This window comes from Corvus cornix, chromosome 1A (genome assembly GCF_000738735.6).
Source record: "Corvus cornix cornix isolate S_Up_H32 chromosome 1A, ASM73873v5, whole genome shotgun sequence".
In the NCBI taxonomy this organism is placed as follows: Eukaryota; Metazoa; Chordata; class Aves; order Passeriformes; family Corvidae; genus Corvus; species Corvus cornix.
The window spans coordinates 49,495,679-49,515,797 of record NC_047057.1 but is presented as its reverse complement, the minus strand read 5'-3'; the positions used below and the strand labels follow the sequence as shown (position 1 = coordinate 49,515,797).

The 20,119-nt window shown below is 39.4% G+C and overlaps 1 protein-coding gene across 8 annotated transcripts in view; it reads left to right on the top strand.

The window, feature by feature from the left end:
• The window catches only part of TNRC6B (trinucleotide repeat containing adaptor 6B), a 135,952-nt gene that overhangs the window by 88,010 nt on the left and 27,823 nt on the right, over window positions 1-20,119 (top strand). For 4 of the 8 annotated variants that reach the window (XM_039571498.1, XM_039571503.1, XM_039571502.1 and 1 more), the window contains 7 exons: window positions 2,267-4,594; window positions 5,875-6,033; window positions 9,015-9,193; window positions 10,414-10,488; window positions 11,823-11,868; window positions 16,456-16,604; window positions 17,785-17,955. In XM_039571498.1, the coding sequence (XP_039427432.1) occupies window positions 2,267-4,594; window positions 5,875-6,033; window positions 9,015-9,193; window positions 10,414-10,488; window positions 11,823-11,868; window positions 16,456-16,604; window positions 17,785-17,955 (3,107 nt within the window). The remainder of the gene's footprint in view (window positions 1-2,266; window positions 4,595-5,874; window positions 6,034-9,014; window positions 9,194-10,413; window positions 10,489-11,822; window positions 11,869-16,455; window positions 16,605-17,784; window positions 17,956-20,119) is intronic. The other 4 variants (XM_039571500.1, XM_039571499.1, XM_039571504.1 and 1 more) reach the window with 2 other exon arrangements.

The window sequence follows — 20,119 nt, the reverse complement described above, 5'->3', positions numbered from 1 at the left end:
AATACCTGTTTCACAGATTATTTATCTTGTCTTTGATAATTGCTGTTTAAGAGAGGAGAAGGTGAATGTCAAACTACAATGGCAAAATTTTAACTAATCAGTTTAAAAACAGGTTTCTTGGAGATAACTGCTTTTGATGAAACACCTGAAACAAAACATGCTCCAAAGTCTATTGTTCCTATATGAAATCCTAGCACTGGTATGCCTTCACAGTTAGTGTGGTAGACTAAGGAGAATTTGTGGCAGTGAAGCATTCTAAACATTTTCAAAACTTCTCATGAGCAACATGTTTTTGCTGCTGGGTGTACTATATGAGAACCATTTGGAAGTATTTTGAGAGGCTCCTTAAGCTATATGTAATTATTTGACACATAATATTTGCTTTTCTGAGGCTGAAATTTGATGTTATGAATTCTCATATTTTTACACTTCATTTAATGGTGCTTTAACAACTAAGATGTTACTTGGCTGTATTAGCCAGTGGTTAGTTGCATTACCCTGAGGGAAGTCAGGAGTACCAAGAATATGGGTCCTTGAGACCTGCTTCACCTCATCCATTTTTCTGCACCATAACAAGTTAACTGGGCTGGGGAGCTGACTTGTATTAAAATTAAATCAGGTTGGTTTTTAAAGCTAATTTCAGTCCAGATGACTTTTCTTTTACCCATTCACCTAACAATATCAATGAGAGCACACGTGCTAGCATGTGGGAGTAGGTATGCCAAAGGAATGAGAATGAGCAGCTGGACAAAAGAGAGACCGGGGCTGACGTTAGGTGCTCCATCAAAGAGCTTATGGAAGTGCAGTGTTATCTGCCTCGTACATCATTTTTCCCACCTCAGATCTGGCTGTTGACAAACTGAACTTCAGGTTGGGCCCAATTCAGTCCAATATATGCACTGATACTGTGGTTAATTCATGCCACATGAAAGAAAACAAAAGCAGGTTCCCAAAGGGGAAGATAAAGTAGCTTACCTACTTGTTCCCATTCTTATATTCACCAGATGGTCATAGGTGGCGTTGGTGAGGATTTAATATTAAAAGTTAACGTGTAATCCTTCTCCATGTGGACCTTTTTCTACCAGGATTGAAATCCTTCTGGCAAAACTAGTGCCCTGAAAGATGACACCAAGTATACTATTGTCGCATACCAATACAGGGGATTGAGATGATGGGTGTTCTATGTAGTTCTTCCAATACCAATGATAATTCAGGACATAAAAGACAGTTTTGGACAATAAGGTTTAAATGTTATTGGTGAAAGTCTTTCAACAGTTATGGTTATTGCCACTGTCAAATATAGCAAGGGAAAGCTGGTTTCCTGAAATAATCCACTAAATTGTGTCTTAGCGTGCTATATGTCAGCAAGCACCCCAATCTTAAATACTTTCAGAATGTCTTCACAGAAATAAAATATTCTGTTAAAGTCACTGTTTTGAAGATCTTGTTAAGTTCATAGCTGCCTATGCATCATGCATTGGCTCAACCATTTCTAAGTTCAAAAGACAGCAACCTTGCAGTCTTTTGAGCTTGTCTTTGCCCTCCTTAAGCTCTTCCTGTGATCTGTCTAATTCAGAAAGTTTTTTAATTGGAAGGGAAAAAAAAAGGGTTACTCTGTGCTAAAAAGATAGATGGGTAAAAATATCAGTGGAGTCATACTTCCTTGCTATTGTTCAGTTTGCATTTGAGGTTAAAGCAACAGAAGGAACAGAATGTACTTGGGAACTGCTTGATCTTTTGGATCTTGGTAGGTGGGGTTTAGTTGATGAAGACAAACTACTGTTCATCAATATTCAAAGCTTACAAGGGAGTTCTAACCTTGCTGTAAAGTCTGGATCCTTAATGGTGGCCCTCAGTGAAGGGGGATCCGGAAGGCATTAGTTGGATGTTCATTGTTCAAGCTAATGAACTGAACGCCTCAGACAGGCACTGAAAGCTGATCTTATCTTCTGTTGAAAGTACTAGCAGCCAGAAATGGTGGTCTTTGCTTTGGAATATATAACATAGAAATTGAGGCTAGGAGGGGAGTTACCCAGTTTTTTTAAGCTGTTTGCCTTATTTTCATGGAAGCTGTCGTATGAGCCGGTACTGGTAGTAACAGTATATATTCAGTACGAATACTGCTGCAGCTGTTACTATGGAGTTTATGCTCTGCAAAATAAGTGGGATAACTGATGTCAAAAATTTGATATTCTATGCTTGTAAATAATACGGATTATTAATGACCTCTTTGGGTGTTTGGGGTTTGTTTTTTTTTTTCTTTTAGATTCAGCAATTGGAGGTGCTGCTGCTTCAAATTATGCAAATTCCACTTGGGGTCCTGGAGCCTCCTCCAACAGCGGCACCAACGCCAACCCAACTCACATCTGGGACAAGGTGATTGTAGACGGGTCTGACATGGAAGAGTGGCCTTGTATTGCCAGCAAAGATGCTGAGTCTTCTTCCGAAAACACCACCGATAACAACAGTGCCTCGAACCCTGGCTTGGAGAAGAATGCTCTGCCAGGAAGCACCACTAGTAACAAAGGAAAAGGAAGCCAGTGCCAGTCTGGAAGCGCTGGAAACGAATGTAATCTTGGGGCCTGGAAATCTGATCCCAAGGCTAAATCTGTTCAATCTTCCAACCCTGCTGCCGAGAGTAACAATGGACTAGGTAATTGGAGGAACTTGAGTGGACAAGACAGAATCAGTCCCGGTTCTGGCTTCAGCAACTTTAACCCAAATAGCAACCCATCTGCTTGGCCAGCACTGGTTCAAGAGGGCAATTCCAGGAAAGGAACTCTGGAATCTGATAGTGGTAGCTCCAATGCACAGATTAGCACAGTAGGTCAGACCTCTAGGGAACAGCAGTCAAAGATGGAAAATGCGGGTGTTAACTTTGTCTCTGGCAGAGAACAGGCTCAAATTCATAACACTGATGGACCAAAAAATGGAAACACTAACTCCTTGAACTTAAGTTCACCAAACCCTATGGAGAATAAGGGAATGCCCTTTGAAATGGGCTTGGGGAACCCTTCCAGGAGCACTGACACCCCTTCTCAAAGCACTGGAGAAAGAAAGACTGGGAGTGTTGGATCTTGGGGTACAGCTAGGGGGTCTTCTGCAACTGACACAGTCTCTGGGCAGAGCAATTCTGGAAACCATGGGAACAATGGAAAGGATAGAGAGGACTCCTGGAAAGGAGCTTCTGTTCAAAAACCTAATGGGTCAAGAAGTGATTCTTGGGATAACAGTAACCGGTCTACGGGTGGTGGGTCTTGGAACTTTGGCCCTCAGCATGCAAATGAAAGCAAATGGGGTGAAGGGAACAAATTAACATCTGGGGTCTCTCAGGGAGAATGGAAACAGCTGTCTGGGTCTGATGAACTGAAGATTGGAGAGTGGAGTGGTCCAAACCAACCAAATTCTAGCACTGGAGCATGGGACAATCAAAAAGGCCACCCTCTTCCTGAAAACCAAGGCAATTCCCAGGCTCCCTGTTGGGGAAGATCTTCCAGCTCTGCGGGAAGTGAGGTTGGAGGTCAAAGCACTGGAAGCAACCACAAAGCAGGAAGTAGTGACAGTCACAATTCTGGACGCCGATCATACAGGCCTACGCATCCTGATTGCCAGGCAGTCCTGCAGACTTTGCTGAGCAGGACTGACTTGGACCCCCGAGTGCTTTCAAACACCGGCTGGGGCCAGACTCAAATTAAGCAAGATACCGTGTGGGATATTGAAGAGATGCCACGGCCCGAGGGGAAGTCTGATAAAGGAACTGAGGGGTGGGAGAGCTCTGCCACACAGACAAAGAACTCAGGGGGCTGGGGTGATGTACCCAGCCAAAGCAATCAAAACAAGTCTGGATGGGGTGAGCTCTCAACCCCAACGGAGTGGAAGGACCCCAAAAATACTGGAGGATGGAATGACTATAAGAACTCCAATTCTTCTAATTGGGGAGGAGGAAGGCAAGAAGAAAAATCATCTTCCTCTTGGAATGACAGCTCTAGTAAGGATCAGGGGTGGGGTGGACGGCAAAGTAATCAAGGATGGTCTTCTGGAAAGAACGGTTGGGGAGAGGAAGTTGACCAAACGAAAAACAGTAACTGGGAAAGTGCAGGAAACAAGCCAGTGTCTGGCTGGGGTGAAGGTGGGCAAAATGAGATTGGAACTTGGGGTAATGGTGCAAATACAAGCTCTGCTTCAAAGGGTGGATGGGACGATTGTAAAAGAACTTCAACGTGGAATGAGACGGGTCGACAGCCCAACTCCTGGAACAAGCAGCAGCAACAGCACCAGCAGCAACAGCAGGAGTCTTCTGGTTCCTGGGGTCCACCGCCCCAAACTCCAAGTAATGGGCGGCCTCCAAACCCAAATTGGAACAGCGGACCACAGCCAGCTGCCCCCAAAGAGGAGGAGCCTAGTGGCTGGGAAGAACCTTCTCCACAGTCAATCAGTCGAAAAATGGATATTGATGATGGCACTTCGGCGTGGGGAGATCCTAGCAGTTATAACTACAAGAATGTGAATCTGTGGGACAAGAACTCACAAGGAGGACAGGCCCCACGGGAGCAGAGCCTGCCTACTCCAATGACTAGCAAATCACAAGCATCAGGTACTAGTCTTGTTCCTTTCTTCAGCAAGCTCCTATATATGACAGTAACCTTAATGCATTAGCGAGATGGTTTTAGATTCCTATTCCTGATAGTTTTATTCTATAAAGAAAACCAAATTCTTCTTTGACTATTTGGTTCTGCTTTTAAAGTCTTTAAAATTTGAATCAGTCAGTCCTCTGCTTGTTGTGCCTCAGTAACTGTGATCTGAATACTGGTCACCTCACCAGGAAAAGAAAATGTTCGCTAGCTGACAAATCTGCATATTCAATTTGAGCTCTGAAGAACAGGTTGAATTACAGAATCAAAACCTTTGAGTCCAACCATAAACCAGCACTGCTTAGTCCATGACTAAACCATGTTCTGCAGTGCAGCATCTACAGGTTTTTTAAATAACTCCAGGGATGGTGACTCAACCACTTCCCTGGGCAGCCTGTTCCAGTGCTGGACAATCCTTTCGGTGAAAAGTTTTTCCTAATGTACAATTGAAACCTGCCCTGGTGCAACTTAAGGCCACTTTGTCTTGTCCTATTTCTTGTTACTTGGGAAAAGAGACTGCCCCCAACATGTCTGCAGCCTGCTTTCACATAGTTGTAGAGACCAATAAGGTCTCCCCTGAGCTTCCCTTTCTCTGGACTAAATAGCATTTTTTATATTTAATTATTGGAGAAATGGGGAGAAAATCTTTACTTATTTTTAGTCAAAAACCTTTTGCTCTGAAACAGTTGAAATTGAGCAGGTCTGTGACTCAGTTTTTTAGTCAAATTTGGCTTGGCTTTATGATAAAGAATACTTAGAAAAATATTTTCTTCTTTGGAATAAGGACAAGAAAAAGTTACATGGCCTGGAAATATATTAAGATATTATTGTTACGTAATATTTTCTTCCGACTCAAAGTCACTTAAAGAATGCTATCTTGGTTTAATATGTACTGCAAATGTGTCCTTTCTCTTTATTCAGTATATAAAACCCCTAAGTTAGGTGCTTGTAATTAGCCACAAAAGTTCACAGACAGGAGGACAGTATTAGATGTGGGGCTCATGTTTAACCTGGGAGAAGAGTATTACTCATTGTAGCATTCTCTACCTTTTCATCCCTGGAGGTCAGTGCCCACTCTAAATTTGTTGTGAATGATTGTCAATTCTGTTGCACCCACACTACTGAGAACCTAAAGTCCTCAGCAAGAAGAATGAAGCAGTAGATTAATGATGTGGTGCTGCACTGCAGTAAATACTTCATTGTCTAAATGGTCTGTAATGAAACCTCTTTCTCCTTTGTGCAGTCTGGAGCAAAAGCACTCCACCTGCTCCAGATAATGGTACGTCTGCCTGGGGTGAGCCAAATGAAACCAGTCCCGGGTGGGGTGAAGTAGATGATACAGGAGCATCGACTACAGGCTGGGGGAATGCACCTTCCAACGCCCCGAATGCCATGAAATCTAGTGAGTATAGGCCAGATACCAGTTTCTTTGCAATTGCCCTGGAGATTTTTAGTGTTTGGCCTTTTGGCATAGGTCACCTGTGGAGGAATTATCTGAGGCCTAAAAGCAGTGTTGAATGTTATTACGGGATTTTGATGGATGAGTATTAAGTGCTTGTAAATTACCGAAACTTAGTCTTTCAAGGTAGTAAAAAATTTCCTAACTAAGCAATTAAATGGGCAGCTCTGATTCTGGAAGTGCTGAAACACTTTTCCAGTAAGGAAATGTGTGTTTTTCTCTTTTTCTCTGGCTGCCTACTTGTTACATGATAAGTCACTTTTTCTGATCATATCAGGAAAAGGAATACACAGTACTGACAAATTCCACTGTGGAGGCTATTACATGGTTATCTATGCTGTGATAATGCAGCTTGGCTTTGAATGGATTTTTTCAATTATATAAGTGAGAAAAATTGTAACTCTTAAGAACTGCACTTTGTGGTCAAACCTAAATGCCTACAGCAGTGTCTTTCATGAATGACATGTTGAAATATTTTGAAATTTTATTTCAAAGTTAAAATTCTGCTATATTAAGAGGTTTTGTGGATATTACTCTCGATGATGTACATTGTTTGTATAATTTTTATATCAGTTTTTTTAAGGAAAAAACAACAAACAAAAGCAATGTTATTTCCAAACTCAGTAACATTTGGATGTGAAATTTCCTGCAGGATCTACTGATGATACACAAGTGTTACTGAATGTGACTGATGATGTGTCTGTAAAACTGTTTCCAGCCCAGAAGTTGCTTTTGCAACATGTAATTGTTTGAAATTAAACCCTGCGTAGATAGATGCTGTTTGGTCATTCTCCCTTCCTCCCGCCCCAATTAAATAATTTGGCCATTTCTGAAACAAAATAATCTTTGCTTCTTTAGAGTTATCATTGTAGCAGGCTTTTGTGGATGACAGGCTTCCCATGCCTGCCGCACAAACTTGGCACTTTGAGGATGCTAAGTTGAGTTTAGATGGATGTCTTCTTTTATCTATAAATAGACACCTAAATATAACCAAAATTAGAACTCCTGAAATTGATCCATTGAAAATTTTGTTGATTTTTGTTGATTTGATGCTTAATACAGTCTCGTAAGACTATACATGGTCATTCACATACTGTGACTGGTCTGTATGTGTGCCATAACCAAGGAACTGCAACATACACGTGCAGCTCTGTATGTGAGCTGTCCCCAGCTCTAGAGCAAAATCTAGGGACAGGTTACAGACTAGCTGTATCAGAAAAGGAAAAAAAAAAAAAAAAAACCAGTTTGGAGCCAAAGAAGGAAGCGTAGACCATTATCCACCTGTTTAAAATAGTAGGTTTACTTAGTTCTAACAGCATTGCATAAGAATATTGTGGCAGAAGTAGGAATGAATTCCGTTTTCTGTAATAGATTTTTTTTTTTTGGTATCTTCACAATTTCATTTGTGTGCTATAGCTGTTGGTACCTCCTTACTCAACAAATGCAAAAAATTAAGTAGGTGTCATATAGACAAGTGATCTTTACGTCACTTCCAGATTCATGTTCAAGAACCCAAGAGAGTTGTCAGTGCAGAAAAATAATGTATGGTTATGTAGTTAAGATCAGTATCATAGTATATATTTAAGCACTGTCACCAGAAGTAAATTAAAGCTGCAGGGACTACCCAGTATAACATTTCCAGATTATATTCTTGACTCTGCAGTCATAGTACTTAAGTGTAGCCTTTTCTGTGTAAGTAGCACAATTAAAGGGTCAAGAGGTAGATTTTCTGCACTTGCACCAGTATGTTTCATAAGCAGCCCTCTGTTTTAGTACCCAAATGAACAGCCTTTAAAAAGCTGTTTTCTGTGAAGCATCTGCAGGTTTATTTATGATGCATTTTAAGGTATCTCTTAAACCACCATAAGATGCTGCTGTACTTATTTTCATTATGATCAGGGTAGAGTCCACCCAATTAGGGTGGACTAATTGCAATTCCTGACTTTTTTTATATTCAGACCTTCTGCTATGTGTGTTAATGTCCTTATTCCTGATTTCCACAGTCAAACCCCAGACAATTAAAGCATTAGTTATTACAAAGTGATGTTGATGATGGAAATCTTTTCTGAAGTAGATAAATGCTGAATAAATAGATACAGGAATAAATGTGCAGAATGAAGAGTTAGAGCAGGAAGAACAGTTGGATAGTGGACAGGATGAGGACTTGAGCTCCTGATGGCTTGTCAGTAAAGGTTAGAATTCCAAGTTGCGTGACAATGCTGGAGAATAACAGCAAGAAAAGAAGTAAAGAGGGAAAAGTCTAAACTGATACAGTGAAGTGGTTGTAGCTTTCTGATATACTTAAGCAGCTCTGCTAGTAAGTCTCTTTAGTGACATTGTTAAGAACAGAATTTGTAGTAGAGGAGTTTGGGTTTTTTTGCATTAAATTACTTTTGGTGTTGTTTGTACCAGAGGACAATGTCAGGTCCTTGCCTTCAGATCCTACTTAGTTGTTGTGCCTAAAAGTTCTGGTTCTGTAATTTTGTGGAAGAGTGTAGGGCAAGGGGAGTATTAAAGTTTTGAAGTGAGAGAGGAAATAATTGATAAACCACCTGAACCAGAGTCTTCAGCACATCTGGTTTTTGAGTGTGCTTTGAAGGCTTTCATTTGCACTCGAAAATAATAGGTTGCCTTTTAAATACAGCTGTATCTGTGTAAGAGGTCCCTATTGTTATTATATCTTTAAAGGTTTGACATTTCTTTAAAATAGTTGCAAAACATGACATGTGAACATGCCACCAAATCTCTTGGGTTTTGGGATTCATGCACAAGTTTTTACAGCTGTTAGAGTGAAGACACAGTTTTGAATTTTATTTTTTTTAGTTCCTTTGGGATTCTGATGATCTCAGCTAATGTTGCAGTGTCACAGTGCCAGCTGCATGGTATTGTAGACTGCTTTAGAGCTTTTTTTCCTTTTTCTAAAGGTTCTAAATCTATGCAAGATGGCTGGGGAGAGAGTGATGGGCCAGTGACAGGAACACGTCATTCCAGCTGGGAAGAGGAGGAGGAGGGAGGAGTCTGGAATACAGCAGGCTCTCAGGGAAGCAGTTCCTCCCACAACTCAACAAGCTGGGGACAAGGAGGAAAGAAAACACAAATGAAGGTAAAATGCTTGAGTGATTCATAACTACTGTGTTGTCTGAAAACAGTCTGACTGATATGTTAGAGCATTAGATAGTTATTTTTTTTAAGAAGGTTTTGCAGAGTCACAGAAAGATGCCACTTAAAATAGTGTAAAAAAATGAGAGGTTTTTTGATTTGCTTTAATATACTACACCTGTTATGACTAATAAATGTTCCAGTAGGTGTCAAATTCTTTTGGTTTGTAAGCTGCACAGCCATTACTAAATGGAAATAAGTATCCCAAGGCTATTTCTCTTCTCTTGCTGACACATCTTTCTGTGTTAGGCTGCTGCTGTTTTTCTTGCATAGCCTGCTGAAGTTTGGATTCCACAGTCCCTTTGGCACAGGCACTTCTTATTTCTGTCAACTGTTGGATTTATGTTTGCCTTATGTTTGTTGTTGTTAACATTTGGCCTCAAACAGGAGCAGGAGCTTGGCTGTAGTCCTGAGTAAATTTCTTTCTGAGGCTTGTTTGCATTAAAATTCTTTAGTACAGTAACACTTGTTACTGTATTAATATTAGAAGGACTGTGTTGTGTCTGCTTCTCACGAAATAGGTGGAGCAGACTCAAAAGGCAAGGCAGAGCAGTTTCCTAGGACATGGAAATACTGTTGTGACATGGTAGGGAGTTTTACGGTTCCTGTTCTGCAGCAGTTATTCTCAGGGACTTTTTTTATCACTTAAAGCTTTTTTATTTTAACCACCAAAACAACGGAAAAATTTCTTCATTGTTGAACTGTGTTAGTGTTGGTTTTGATGATCTGTAAATTACACTGAGGCCAAAGGGAGACCCTGGTCAGCACAGTGCCTGTGCAAGAGACACCATGCTAAGGGAAGAAAGGCAAGGAAGAAATCGGCATCTGTATGTACTGGAGTAAAGATTGTATTGAACTGTAACATAGGAAAATTTAAAAAATCTTCACAAAGCTTTCCAGATTACAGAATGAAACTGAAGGTGTGATAAACATCCTACATGACAATGTTCAATGACTTTGGAATACCTAACAGTGAGCAATTGTATGAGACAGAATATTTGGTAAATGTTTCCAAACATAAATACTTTAAATAATTTTTTTCATGAGATTAATTTCTCTGATACCAGAATTTTCATTTTACACTTGCTCATCTCAAGGATAAAGGAGAATTTAAGGAATCAAGAAGTTTCTTAAAAATATTTTTGTCTTTTTTTTCTTTTCCAGTGCGCATTAAAAGGAGGAAATAGTGATTCGTGGATGAACCCTTTATCCAAACAGTTTTCAAATATGGGCTTGCTAGTAAGTAAATTTTTTTTAAAAGGAAGTCCAACTTTGTGAGAAAGCTGTAAGCCTTAAGTAAGTCAAAAGATCAGCTGTTTCACAGTTATTGATCTCCATCTGCTATGCTGGGATGTTGATTATAATACCTGTAGTAGCTGGCTCAGAATGGCTTCTCAGAAAAAAACCCAAATATACTTTGATTCCTAAAGTTACTTTATTATAACTCTTGTTCTGAGGTTGCAGTTTCCTTGCAAGTAATAGATTTGGGAGGGGGATGTGTGTTTTCTTGTTTTGTCTGTTTTTATGGGGAGGGTTGTTGCTTTTTAGTGTGGGGTGGTTCTTTGTTGCTTTGGGTTTGGGGTTTTTTTACTTTTATTTTCATATTCATTATTTTCCTATTTCATGCTGTTTAGAGCACTCAAGGTAGAGGCTCCTGCCTATAGTGTCAGATATCTGTGGTAATCCAAGGTATTCATTCTGAATCTCAGCCACCTATCAGATAAGGAGATTTACAGTCCTGTGTCTGTCTTAGCTGAATTTATATTTGAAGTACAGCAGGGTCTTTTTAGAACAAAAAAGGCTCATTATGAATCCATAAATAAAAATTGTTTGGTAAAGTGAATAAATAAATACCACATCGTCAAGAAAAAGAGCCATAGGGAAGTATTTCAAAAATAATTATATATATACACTTTTTTTTGGAACTTCTGACAAGCTAATTTGTAAAATATTTTGCAGAATATTGTGCCAGTTGTCATCCTGTGAAGCAGGAATAGTATGTAATGCTGGCTAACAAAAGATAACAATGCAGAGTTTGTGTGGGAAATCCAGGGCTGCACAAGCTGTCACTGACATGCTTAGGATTAGTTTGCAGTGTCTTTTGGCTCCTAAGCTCTAATTCAGTTTGCTAGACTGTAGATGCTTTGGAAAGCCATGGGAACACCCTGTCCCAGGCTGCCAACTGAAGAATCCCATGGCAGCATGTTTCAAGATTTGATGGCATGACAAGTCATGAGGATGAGCTATCATTTTGGCCACTCTTTTCAGTTTTGTCACTCGACCACTGGAACATGAGGACAGAGGTTCATTTTTGGAGCATCTCTGTGTCCATCCTTCTCCGTCGCATGCATTCATGTGTCTGGTTTCGTATGGGCGAACTTGCCATGCACAGCATTAGGGGGTTGAGGCAGGGTGTGTCGAGGGTGATACCAGAAATCCCGGTGTTCAATTTTAGTTTAAAGGAAAACTTTCATTGGCACAAGCGTGTTCTTCCTGCGTTCCACCTTTCTGAAATACTTCTCAGCATTGAATAGAAGTCAGAACTGAATTGATTTTTTTTTTTTCCCCCCCAGAGTCAAACTGACGACATTCCAGGCAGTAAGATGGACTTGTCTGTAGGTGCGTATATTTTAATTTCAATGCATTTGAAATGTGAGATCATGTGAGATGCTGTACTTTGGAAGGGTTTGATCCTTACTTTTAGCACTCCTCATAGTATAAGGGCAGAGTAAAAAGCATCCTCTGTGTTGTCTGTAAGCTTTGACCCTGGTGTGCAAGATTGGGATGTATACCTGTACAGAGCAGAGCTAGAACTTGGGCCAGAGACATCTGTTAAGACTGTTTTAATCTTTTTGGTTTGTATTCATTGTTACTGTTTTAAGAAAGTGAAAACCTTTTTCATTTGGTGGAAGAGTACTGTTTTCCCTTTATGCCAGTAGGACATCCCATTTACTACAGCTTCCTGGAGGTGATGTGAGGGGAAAAAAATTATCCTGTGTCATTGATTTCTTCAGTTGCATGCCTCAGGCTATTACAAATTTCTTTTCAGTAGAACTAGATTTTATGTTCTGGATCGCTTCACCACAGTTGCTACACAGCTTAAGCACTGTGGGCTGTGTGGCACCAAAGGTAGAGCTGTGGTAGTCAAAACTTACCTGCATCTAATACCAGCTGTGGATTTGGTATTCTAATACAATCCATACAGATGGAGTGTCTCTCAGCTTAGAATTCATTGCATTCTTAAATTTCTATCACACTTCATAGAGGATTCAGTTGTTCATTTTTCCCAAAATTTCTGTCTTCCTCTGAAGAAGTTAAGGGTCTCAGTAAGAGGTCATAAAAATGTTTAGTTAAAATGGTACAACTCAGTTTTGTGGAAAGTAACAGTTCTTTGATCTCTCCAGTTTGGCCTCGTGCATCCTCTAGAATTCAGGCTCTGATTGTATCATGCTTCTCTAAAGAATGTCTAGGTAGAGATCAGTCATCTTCATGGACGTTTAGTTCTCGTCTGCCTTCAGATGCTGCTGGTAAAAAACAGATCTAAGTATATACAAATGAAGAGGATGGTAGCCTGGATTATGCTGATTATAGCTCTCTTGGTTCTTTATCTCCAAATTAAGGATCCTTTGGAACTTTCAAGGCCATCAGAGCTTCTGAGGAGATGGCTGCTGCTCAGAATATCCTGTGAAAGGGTGCAGGAAGGCTACATCTTTTACTTTGATATGTTGCACTTCTTTAAGTTCAGTGTGCCCATTAATGGTGGCATCCCTTCATCTTAGGTAGAGCCATTTAGTATGGCTGAGAATGTAACAGATCTTCGTAGGCTTTTCTGTTACTTCTGCTTAGCAGTTTTGCTCTTGTTGATTATGGCAGTTGTTTGTGGAAAGCTATAAGCTGTTTTGCTCAGTCTAGGTCTACTTCTAAACTTTAAAAGTTGGACTTATTGATGAGATAGGCTTGTTCTTCAACTGGTTTTCAGTCAAGATTACAACATACCAGGTTTTTCTGACAGATAACTGCCAGCATGATACTTCCCTAGTTTATGAATAAATGTACAGTTAAATCTGTGCTTGGAGACCACATATGTCAAAGAAAACTTGGACTTTGGTGTGCTTGGAGCACCTTGGCTCTGATCATCATGCACTGTCAGTAATTCTTACTACTTTGGTCTCAGTCTCCTTGTTTGAAGAGTGTGTTCCCTTTATTTCAAGTGCTAGAGCAATACTTTTATTTACTGACCAAGACAGAAAAGAGATGGATTGATAACATGCCTGAGGTAGATGTACTTCTTTTCTTTTTCTATCAAATCTCTGTAATGGATAGCTTTTCTGCTTTGAAAATAGGATATAACTTTTTTCCCATTGAAATATTTCCTATTCTGTAAGTTCTGCGATAGGAGGTTTGCTACAGTAAAGTAGCTTGTCAGAACCACTTAATATTTTGTATTTTCTTTTCTCCTGTTTGGCAATCACCTTTATCTCTTTTTTTAACATATTAGTTAAAACCTCTGCAGATCAGGGAGTTCTCAAATCACCTGTAAATACTGAGAAATGAATTTAAAATTTCTATTGACTCAAATGCAATTCGTGTACCTGGCTGTTGTAAATATATTACAAAGCTGTAATTTGATGTATCATTCAGATGAAACACCTCAATGTCTAAGTGCATGTGCTTGCTCAGTAGGCTTGGATGATGTAAATTTATGGTAAAGGTATAAAATCAGTATCTTTTAAATGTTTTTGTGGTCAAGCAGAAAATGTTTCAAATGGTTTTCTCCATTTGGGTTACCCCACTGGGTGTATCTGTTTTCACCATGTTGAAGTCTCTTAGGGTCTCTTGTTGGCAAATGTTTTGGGCAACTTTGCTCAGCAGCAGTTTCTGTCTCCTACTTCCCAGTGCAGGATCATATTATATAATTTTGCATGGAATTCAGATTTTTTTTTTTTTTTGTAAGCTCTGTCCATGTGGTGGGGGAGATGTACTTGATAGTGGGTTTTTCCACACTTGGGAGTGAACATCATCTTCCAAGTCCTTGTTTGATTTTGCATTTTTCACAGTGTTTTTCACAACTCTTAATAGTGGGGAAATCCAAGAACTGATAGGGTCTTCTTTTATGAAGATGGTTTAGCTTTTAACCTGTTCTATGTTTCTGCATGTAGAGAATTCAGGGCTTCATATTTATTCACACACAAGTGTTTTTGCCTACTGTAGAGGGTAATTTAGACTTTTCAGATTTTGACAGTTGTCTTCTACTACATAAGGTAAAGCTATTCTTTAGCCACCTACATTATTTATAGCTTTAGTTGACAAGTTAAAAGACAAAACTCACATACAGGTTTCAAGGTTGTATTAGAATTTTCTAGGAATGGGATAAAGGAATGCAATCATTTCTCTCAGTGAGGCCTTATTTATATTGAAGTTTAAGCAGCTGCCTCAGCACTAAGTGACATGCATCTGTGCTTGAAGCCTTCAGAGGTGCTCTTTTAATGCTCTGTGTGCTTTACAAGGCATCATTCAGTAATGTTTGAGGAGCTGTTTGGATCATCAGGGTAACTGGAGAGACAGAAGGGTGTTTCTGTGGCTTAGTCATCTTGTGTTGGCATTGACCCAGTTTCATTTCAGACAGTGATGCAACTATGCCTCGCTTTCAGTTTCTTTTCAAGCAGCTAATGGCTAGGGCTTCCTGTGTGGAATTAAAGCACACGAGCCTTTTGGTAGCACGTTGCTGGCATTGTGTGCAGTGGTTTGATGTAGGTATTGACAGCACTGAGCTGTGTGTGACACTATGTGACTGCTTTTGCAGAGCCATTTGTAGCTTTTTAGGATATGTTAGAAAGGGATCAGGGAATCGTGAGCTCATCCAGGTCAGTGTGACTCCAGTTACAAGCTAAGATACGTAGGTGATTTGTCAACTGTTTTGTTATGAATGAGGTTGAAGGCATCTGAGAGGATGAAACTGGATCAACTTTGAAAGCTGTGCAGGTAAGAAAAACCCATGCAGTTAGCGGTCAGTTTCATAGCTTCTTGGCAGTAGCATAGCTGTGAATATTAATAGATTGGGATTGGACATTAAGAAGAGATGCTGGATTTGAGAAGCTTTTTCAAGGAACACTGTCTTGACAGTATTAGAATGATTAGCTGACTGCTGTGTTTGATAAAGGTTTAGTGTTTTGTCGCTGGTAGGGTAGGTTATCACAAACTTCCTTTTGAAAATTATAGATTTTCTTGTTAATTGTGCTGACGTGTTTTTCAAACGGTTCTTGGAAAGACCATCTGTGCTACTAACTAAACAGTATTCTTTAAAACTAAAAACACCAGTCAAGCTCATTTCTGTCACATCCGTATTTTAAAACGAAGATGTTTTCCATCTATTTCAACATAGCAATATGCATCTGATAGCTTACAGGTGCCACATACGACCACAATAATTGTTCCTTGGCAACAGTTCAGTGTGTAAGGTAGAAAACTTCTTCCAGTCAGCTCTTCAGCTGATGATAAAGCTTTTAGAGAAAGTCGATTGTCTTGTTCACCATGTATGTTTCAGTTTGGTCATCTGTTATTGACATCTCCTCATACTCCACCAGGTTATTCCCTAAACAATGGCAGGAGACTTTAGCAGGTGTTTGGGAAGTGTCTCTGTTAGTGGCTGTGTTATTGTGTACAGGTTGAGGGAGACTGGTTGTCTGAAGTTACAGTATACCAGTCGATCTCTTGTGTTCCAGAGTTAAGTTCACTTAACTCTTGTAGGAGAATTCTGACCAAATGATATGCATGTGACCAAAGTTTTCAAAGCATCGCAAAGAATTTCTCAGTATCAAACCCAGTAAAGGCTAAGTAGAATACATGGAGAGCTTAAATGGTGGTCTTTCTACATACTGAATTCCAGCAAATGACAGTGCAGGTTTTGGAAGACATAGAGAACTAGGTAATAATTAATATAATTAGTTGAAATGTGTATGTTTATATCTGTACATAAATTGTGACAACTACTTCACATTAAACTCTATAAAGTAAATTGACATGTTCAGTGTTAAATGAAACTTCCTACATTAATTTTTCAACACTTTTAATACTAACTGTATCTATGCTAAGTTATAAGACAGATGTAATTTATATCCTGATCTTAAAGATTATTTCTTTGGCTATGAACCTGCTGTCATGAAACATGGTAGAGATTATTTGCACTAATTTCCTGGTTTTTTACAGGTGGTCTCCCAGATAAGAAGTTTGAGGTAGACAAACGAGCCATGAATCTCGGGGATTTTAATGACATGATGAGAAAGGATCGATCTGGGTTCCGTCCACCTAATTCCAAAGACATGGGAACCACAGATAGTGGGCCTTATTTTGAGAAGGTGAGAGAAATATCTTTAGATAAATTAATACCAACCTCTGTGTTCAAGGTCCCAGTTTTTACCCTGCTTCTCCAGAGGTGCTAAAAATTCAATAATCCTGAATGAGCTCAGTAATAAAAGGTGTGGGGGAGTTACATTGGTAGAATGAACATGTGTATAAAACAGGTGTCAGGTGTGCATAGACAAACTAAATTGGGGAGAGTGAGGCTTTTTATTCTAGAATAGATTGTTTTTGATGTAGACAGAAATTACTTTTTTTTTTTTTTCTTGGAAGGGTAAACTACTGGTAGCAATGAAATTCATTGTCAGTTTCATCATGATGATTCTTTTGGCTACTAACTACAGTCATCTACTGTAAAAAAAATTGGTTGAGATCTAAGTAAATATAAGTAATCACAGTCTTCCAGATTTTTTTCTTCTTTCATGTCTGGCATTTATTGGAAACACCCTTTCTAAATTCCACAACCCCTTATGCTGTATGTCCGTGTACTGTAAGCTTCTGTATGACATCTGTTTCTCTGTGACATCTGTTGTATGTTATGGTAGTGTTTCTTTCATATTCTTGCCTATTTTAAACAGAAGCTTTCACTGTTATTATCAATTATTAATTGCTTCACATTATGAATTGGAGAGTGTCCAATAGATTCAGAATGCTCTAGGGCTGTTTTTTTAAAATACAGTTTATCACATATAAAATGGAAAATAAATTTGGTTTAAAAATTCTGAGGGCGTGTTAACTGTCAAGGAATTTTTTAACTCCTCCATTTTGGTATAACAAGCTAAAAAAAAGTTTTGTCAACTCCCTCTGGTGGCATAATTAAATAAATACCATGAGCAAAGCTAATGCGTTTCCTAACAAATTATGCTGGTAGGTGTGTGCTAACATGAGGAATTCATTCAAGATTTGTTTATTTCTGTAGTGGTAATAGCCACTATCAGAAACAAATTTCATGAGAGTTCAAAATGTATTTTTAAAAAGAAAACATAGGAATTTATCGATTATCTCCTTGGACCAAAATCTTAATTGTCAAGTGATCGTTTGAATCAGAAGTTTTGTCCTTGTAACTGCTATTACAAATTACCTTTGCTTCTTCCTAGTCACTCACCGTCCCTCTTTCTCTCCTCTTGCATTCTGTTGCTTCACTAACCAACTCCTGCTGTTGGCTAACTGCTGCTTCAGCTGACTTTGCCTTTCTCCAATCAAGATGGGTGCCTTGGGGATGAGGCTCCCTGCTCTCCCTTCTCCCCTTCTCCCAGCTACAAGCTGTCTCCCTCTGGTTCCACACTATCCAACGTCGGCCTTGGGGCAATCGGCTCAGGGCTCAGTCCCCAAAACTTCGCTGCTAGACAAGTAAGCAGGCCACCTTATAAGATGCATTGTTATAAGGCTGCAACCTGGGCTTAATCCTGGTTAGTTGGTTGCTTGCATTTGTTTTTCTGCTGAATAGATTAAAATTGTTAATGGAAATTTCAGCTGTATCAGGCCATTGAGAAGCAGTCCACTTTGGTTCCTAGCATCAGAATGTACTCTGTCTGGTTTTGTTGGCCTCTTCCTAAATCACAGTGCAACAGCAGGTAGAAGTGCTTTTCAGAAGTCGTGAAGTTAGTGGCATCCTTTATTTTAATTGCTGGCTTAAAACCCAGTTAGAGGCTGTTGATGTGCCTCATCAAGCCCAACACTGAGTTTTTTCAGACTCCACTCAAAGACCTTGTATGTAGAAATGTGCCTGTAAAATGTTGCAGTGATTTAGCATTGTGCCTGTTCCCTTCTCCCTTCCTCACAGTCCAAAGTAAGGATTGATTTAGTAGCCTTTAAAAATTCCTGAAGCAGAAATATTTTTGTGTAGAGGAAAATGGTGGGGAAGAAATTAAGTGATTAACTGCAGTTTGGAAGAATTTCTGGCTATTATGTTCTGCATTATTCTAAAAGAAAATATTTTAGGAATACTAGGAAATGAAAGAATAGTACCTAATTATTGCAGCTGGTCTAGCTTATGTAGTCACATGCCTAACATGATGGTGTTTCTTTGTGTTGTCTTTCTGTTTCTATGTGACACAGTGTTGAACATCAGATTAAGTCCAAAATTTGCAGGCATGTTGTTGATCTCAGTGTGCAGAATTCTGTAGAGTTCTAGAGAGGACTGAAAGTGTAACTGCAGCTTCAAGACCTCTCAAAAGTGTGAATGTGTAGTTGACTCCAGCTGGCTCTTTCCAGAATAAAATCTCTTGTCTTTTGGGGTTTTTTGTTTGCCTTCCTGCATGCTTAGGAGTTACTTCTGAAAGAGAAGACACTTTAAGTGGAGGGGGATGCAGATGAATGAGGCAATCCATAGTGCTGCTGGTGTAGAAGCAGGAGGAGTGACTTGTGTTTGAGCAAAAGGATAGCAGAGGATGCACAGTATTATGGTAGGAGTGTTATGCACAGTATTATGGTAGGATTTATGAAATCCTGGTGTATAAGGGAAGGAAAGGTTTTAGTGAAGGCCTGCACAATCTCAGTTTGGAAGAATGATGAACTTACGTTGGGTGCAGAAATGCTGGCATGGACAGGCAGAATGGGGGAATGATGGCTGAGGAGTGGAAAATATGCTCTTTAGAACCCCAGGTATCTGAGGGTCACAGACACCCTAATATACAGCAGGGAAATTCTGAGGGTCTTGAAACTGAAAGGACAAAATCATGGCACATAAGGGTGCTTTTGGAGTATGGGTTTCAGCTTTTAGAAGCAAGAGAGTGTAGCTCCCTTAGTGTAGGAGACAGTTTGTAACATTTCTTGTTGCTTTTTTTGAAAAATGGTACCAAAAGTCTGTTCAAGAGGCTGAAATCATGAAATACAATGACAAATATTCTTTGGTCTTTTTCATGCATTAAGGTTTATTACAGAAGTTGCTTATAAACCAGTAAATACTTCCCATAAAAAAACCTCAAACAGCAAGTCGTCTTGTGTTAGAAAACAAATCACTGAAGAAAAAAAAAAAAACCACAATTCATTTTCTCACTTGAAAATTTTCTCCAAATTTTGTTGGAGAAAAGGGGAAGGAAAATATCCAGATCCAGAATGCTGAAATTTTCATGGCAGAAGGAAAATTTTTAATAGGATTTTAGAATTCAAATTTCAGTTAATGAAAGGCCTGCAGAGGAAATAATAGCCTTATGAGTGATATCTCAGGCAAAGTACCTGTCTTCTCTAAAATGGGGGATCAGAATTCTTGCTGACACAGTCTTGTCATACTTGTAAGCCAATAGAAAGGAGTTTTTAGTTTGTTGTTTGTTCTCCAAGTTTCCATTTCCCAACACGTGATGTGCAAAATATTCAAACATTAGATTTGTCATGTGCTTTGAAGTAAGTAGATAAGCATGACCCTTCAGTGTTAGAGGAGAAACAACCTGCATCTCAAAAATGTAGTACAGTGGTTTTAACCCAGGCCAAATATTACTGATTTTAGGCAAACGTCGGTGATTCTAAGGGAACTCTGTTTAAGTCAGTACTTGGCTCATTGTTACTGATATGTAGT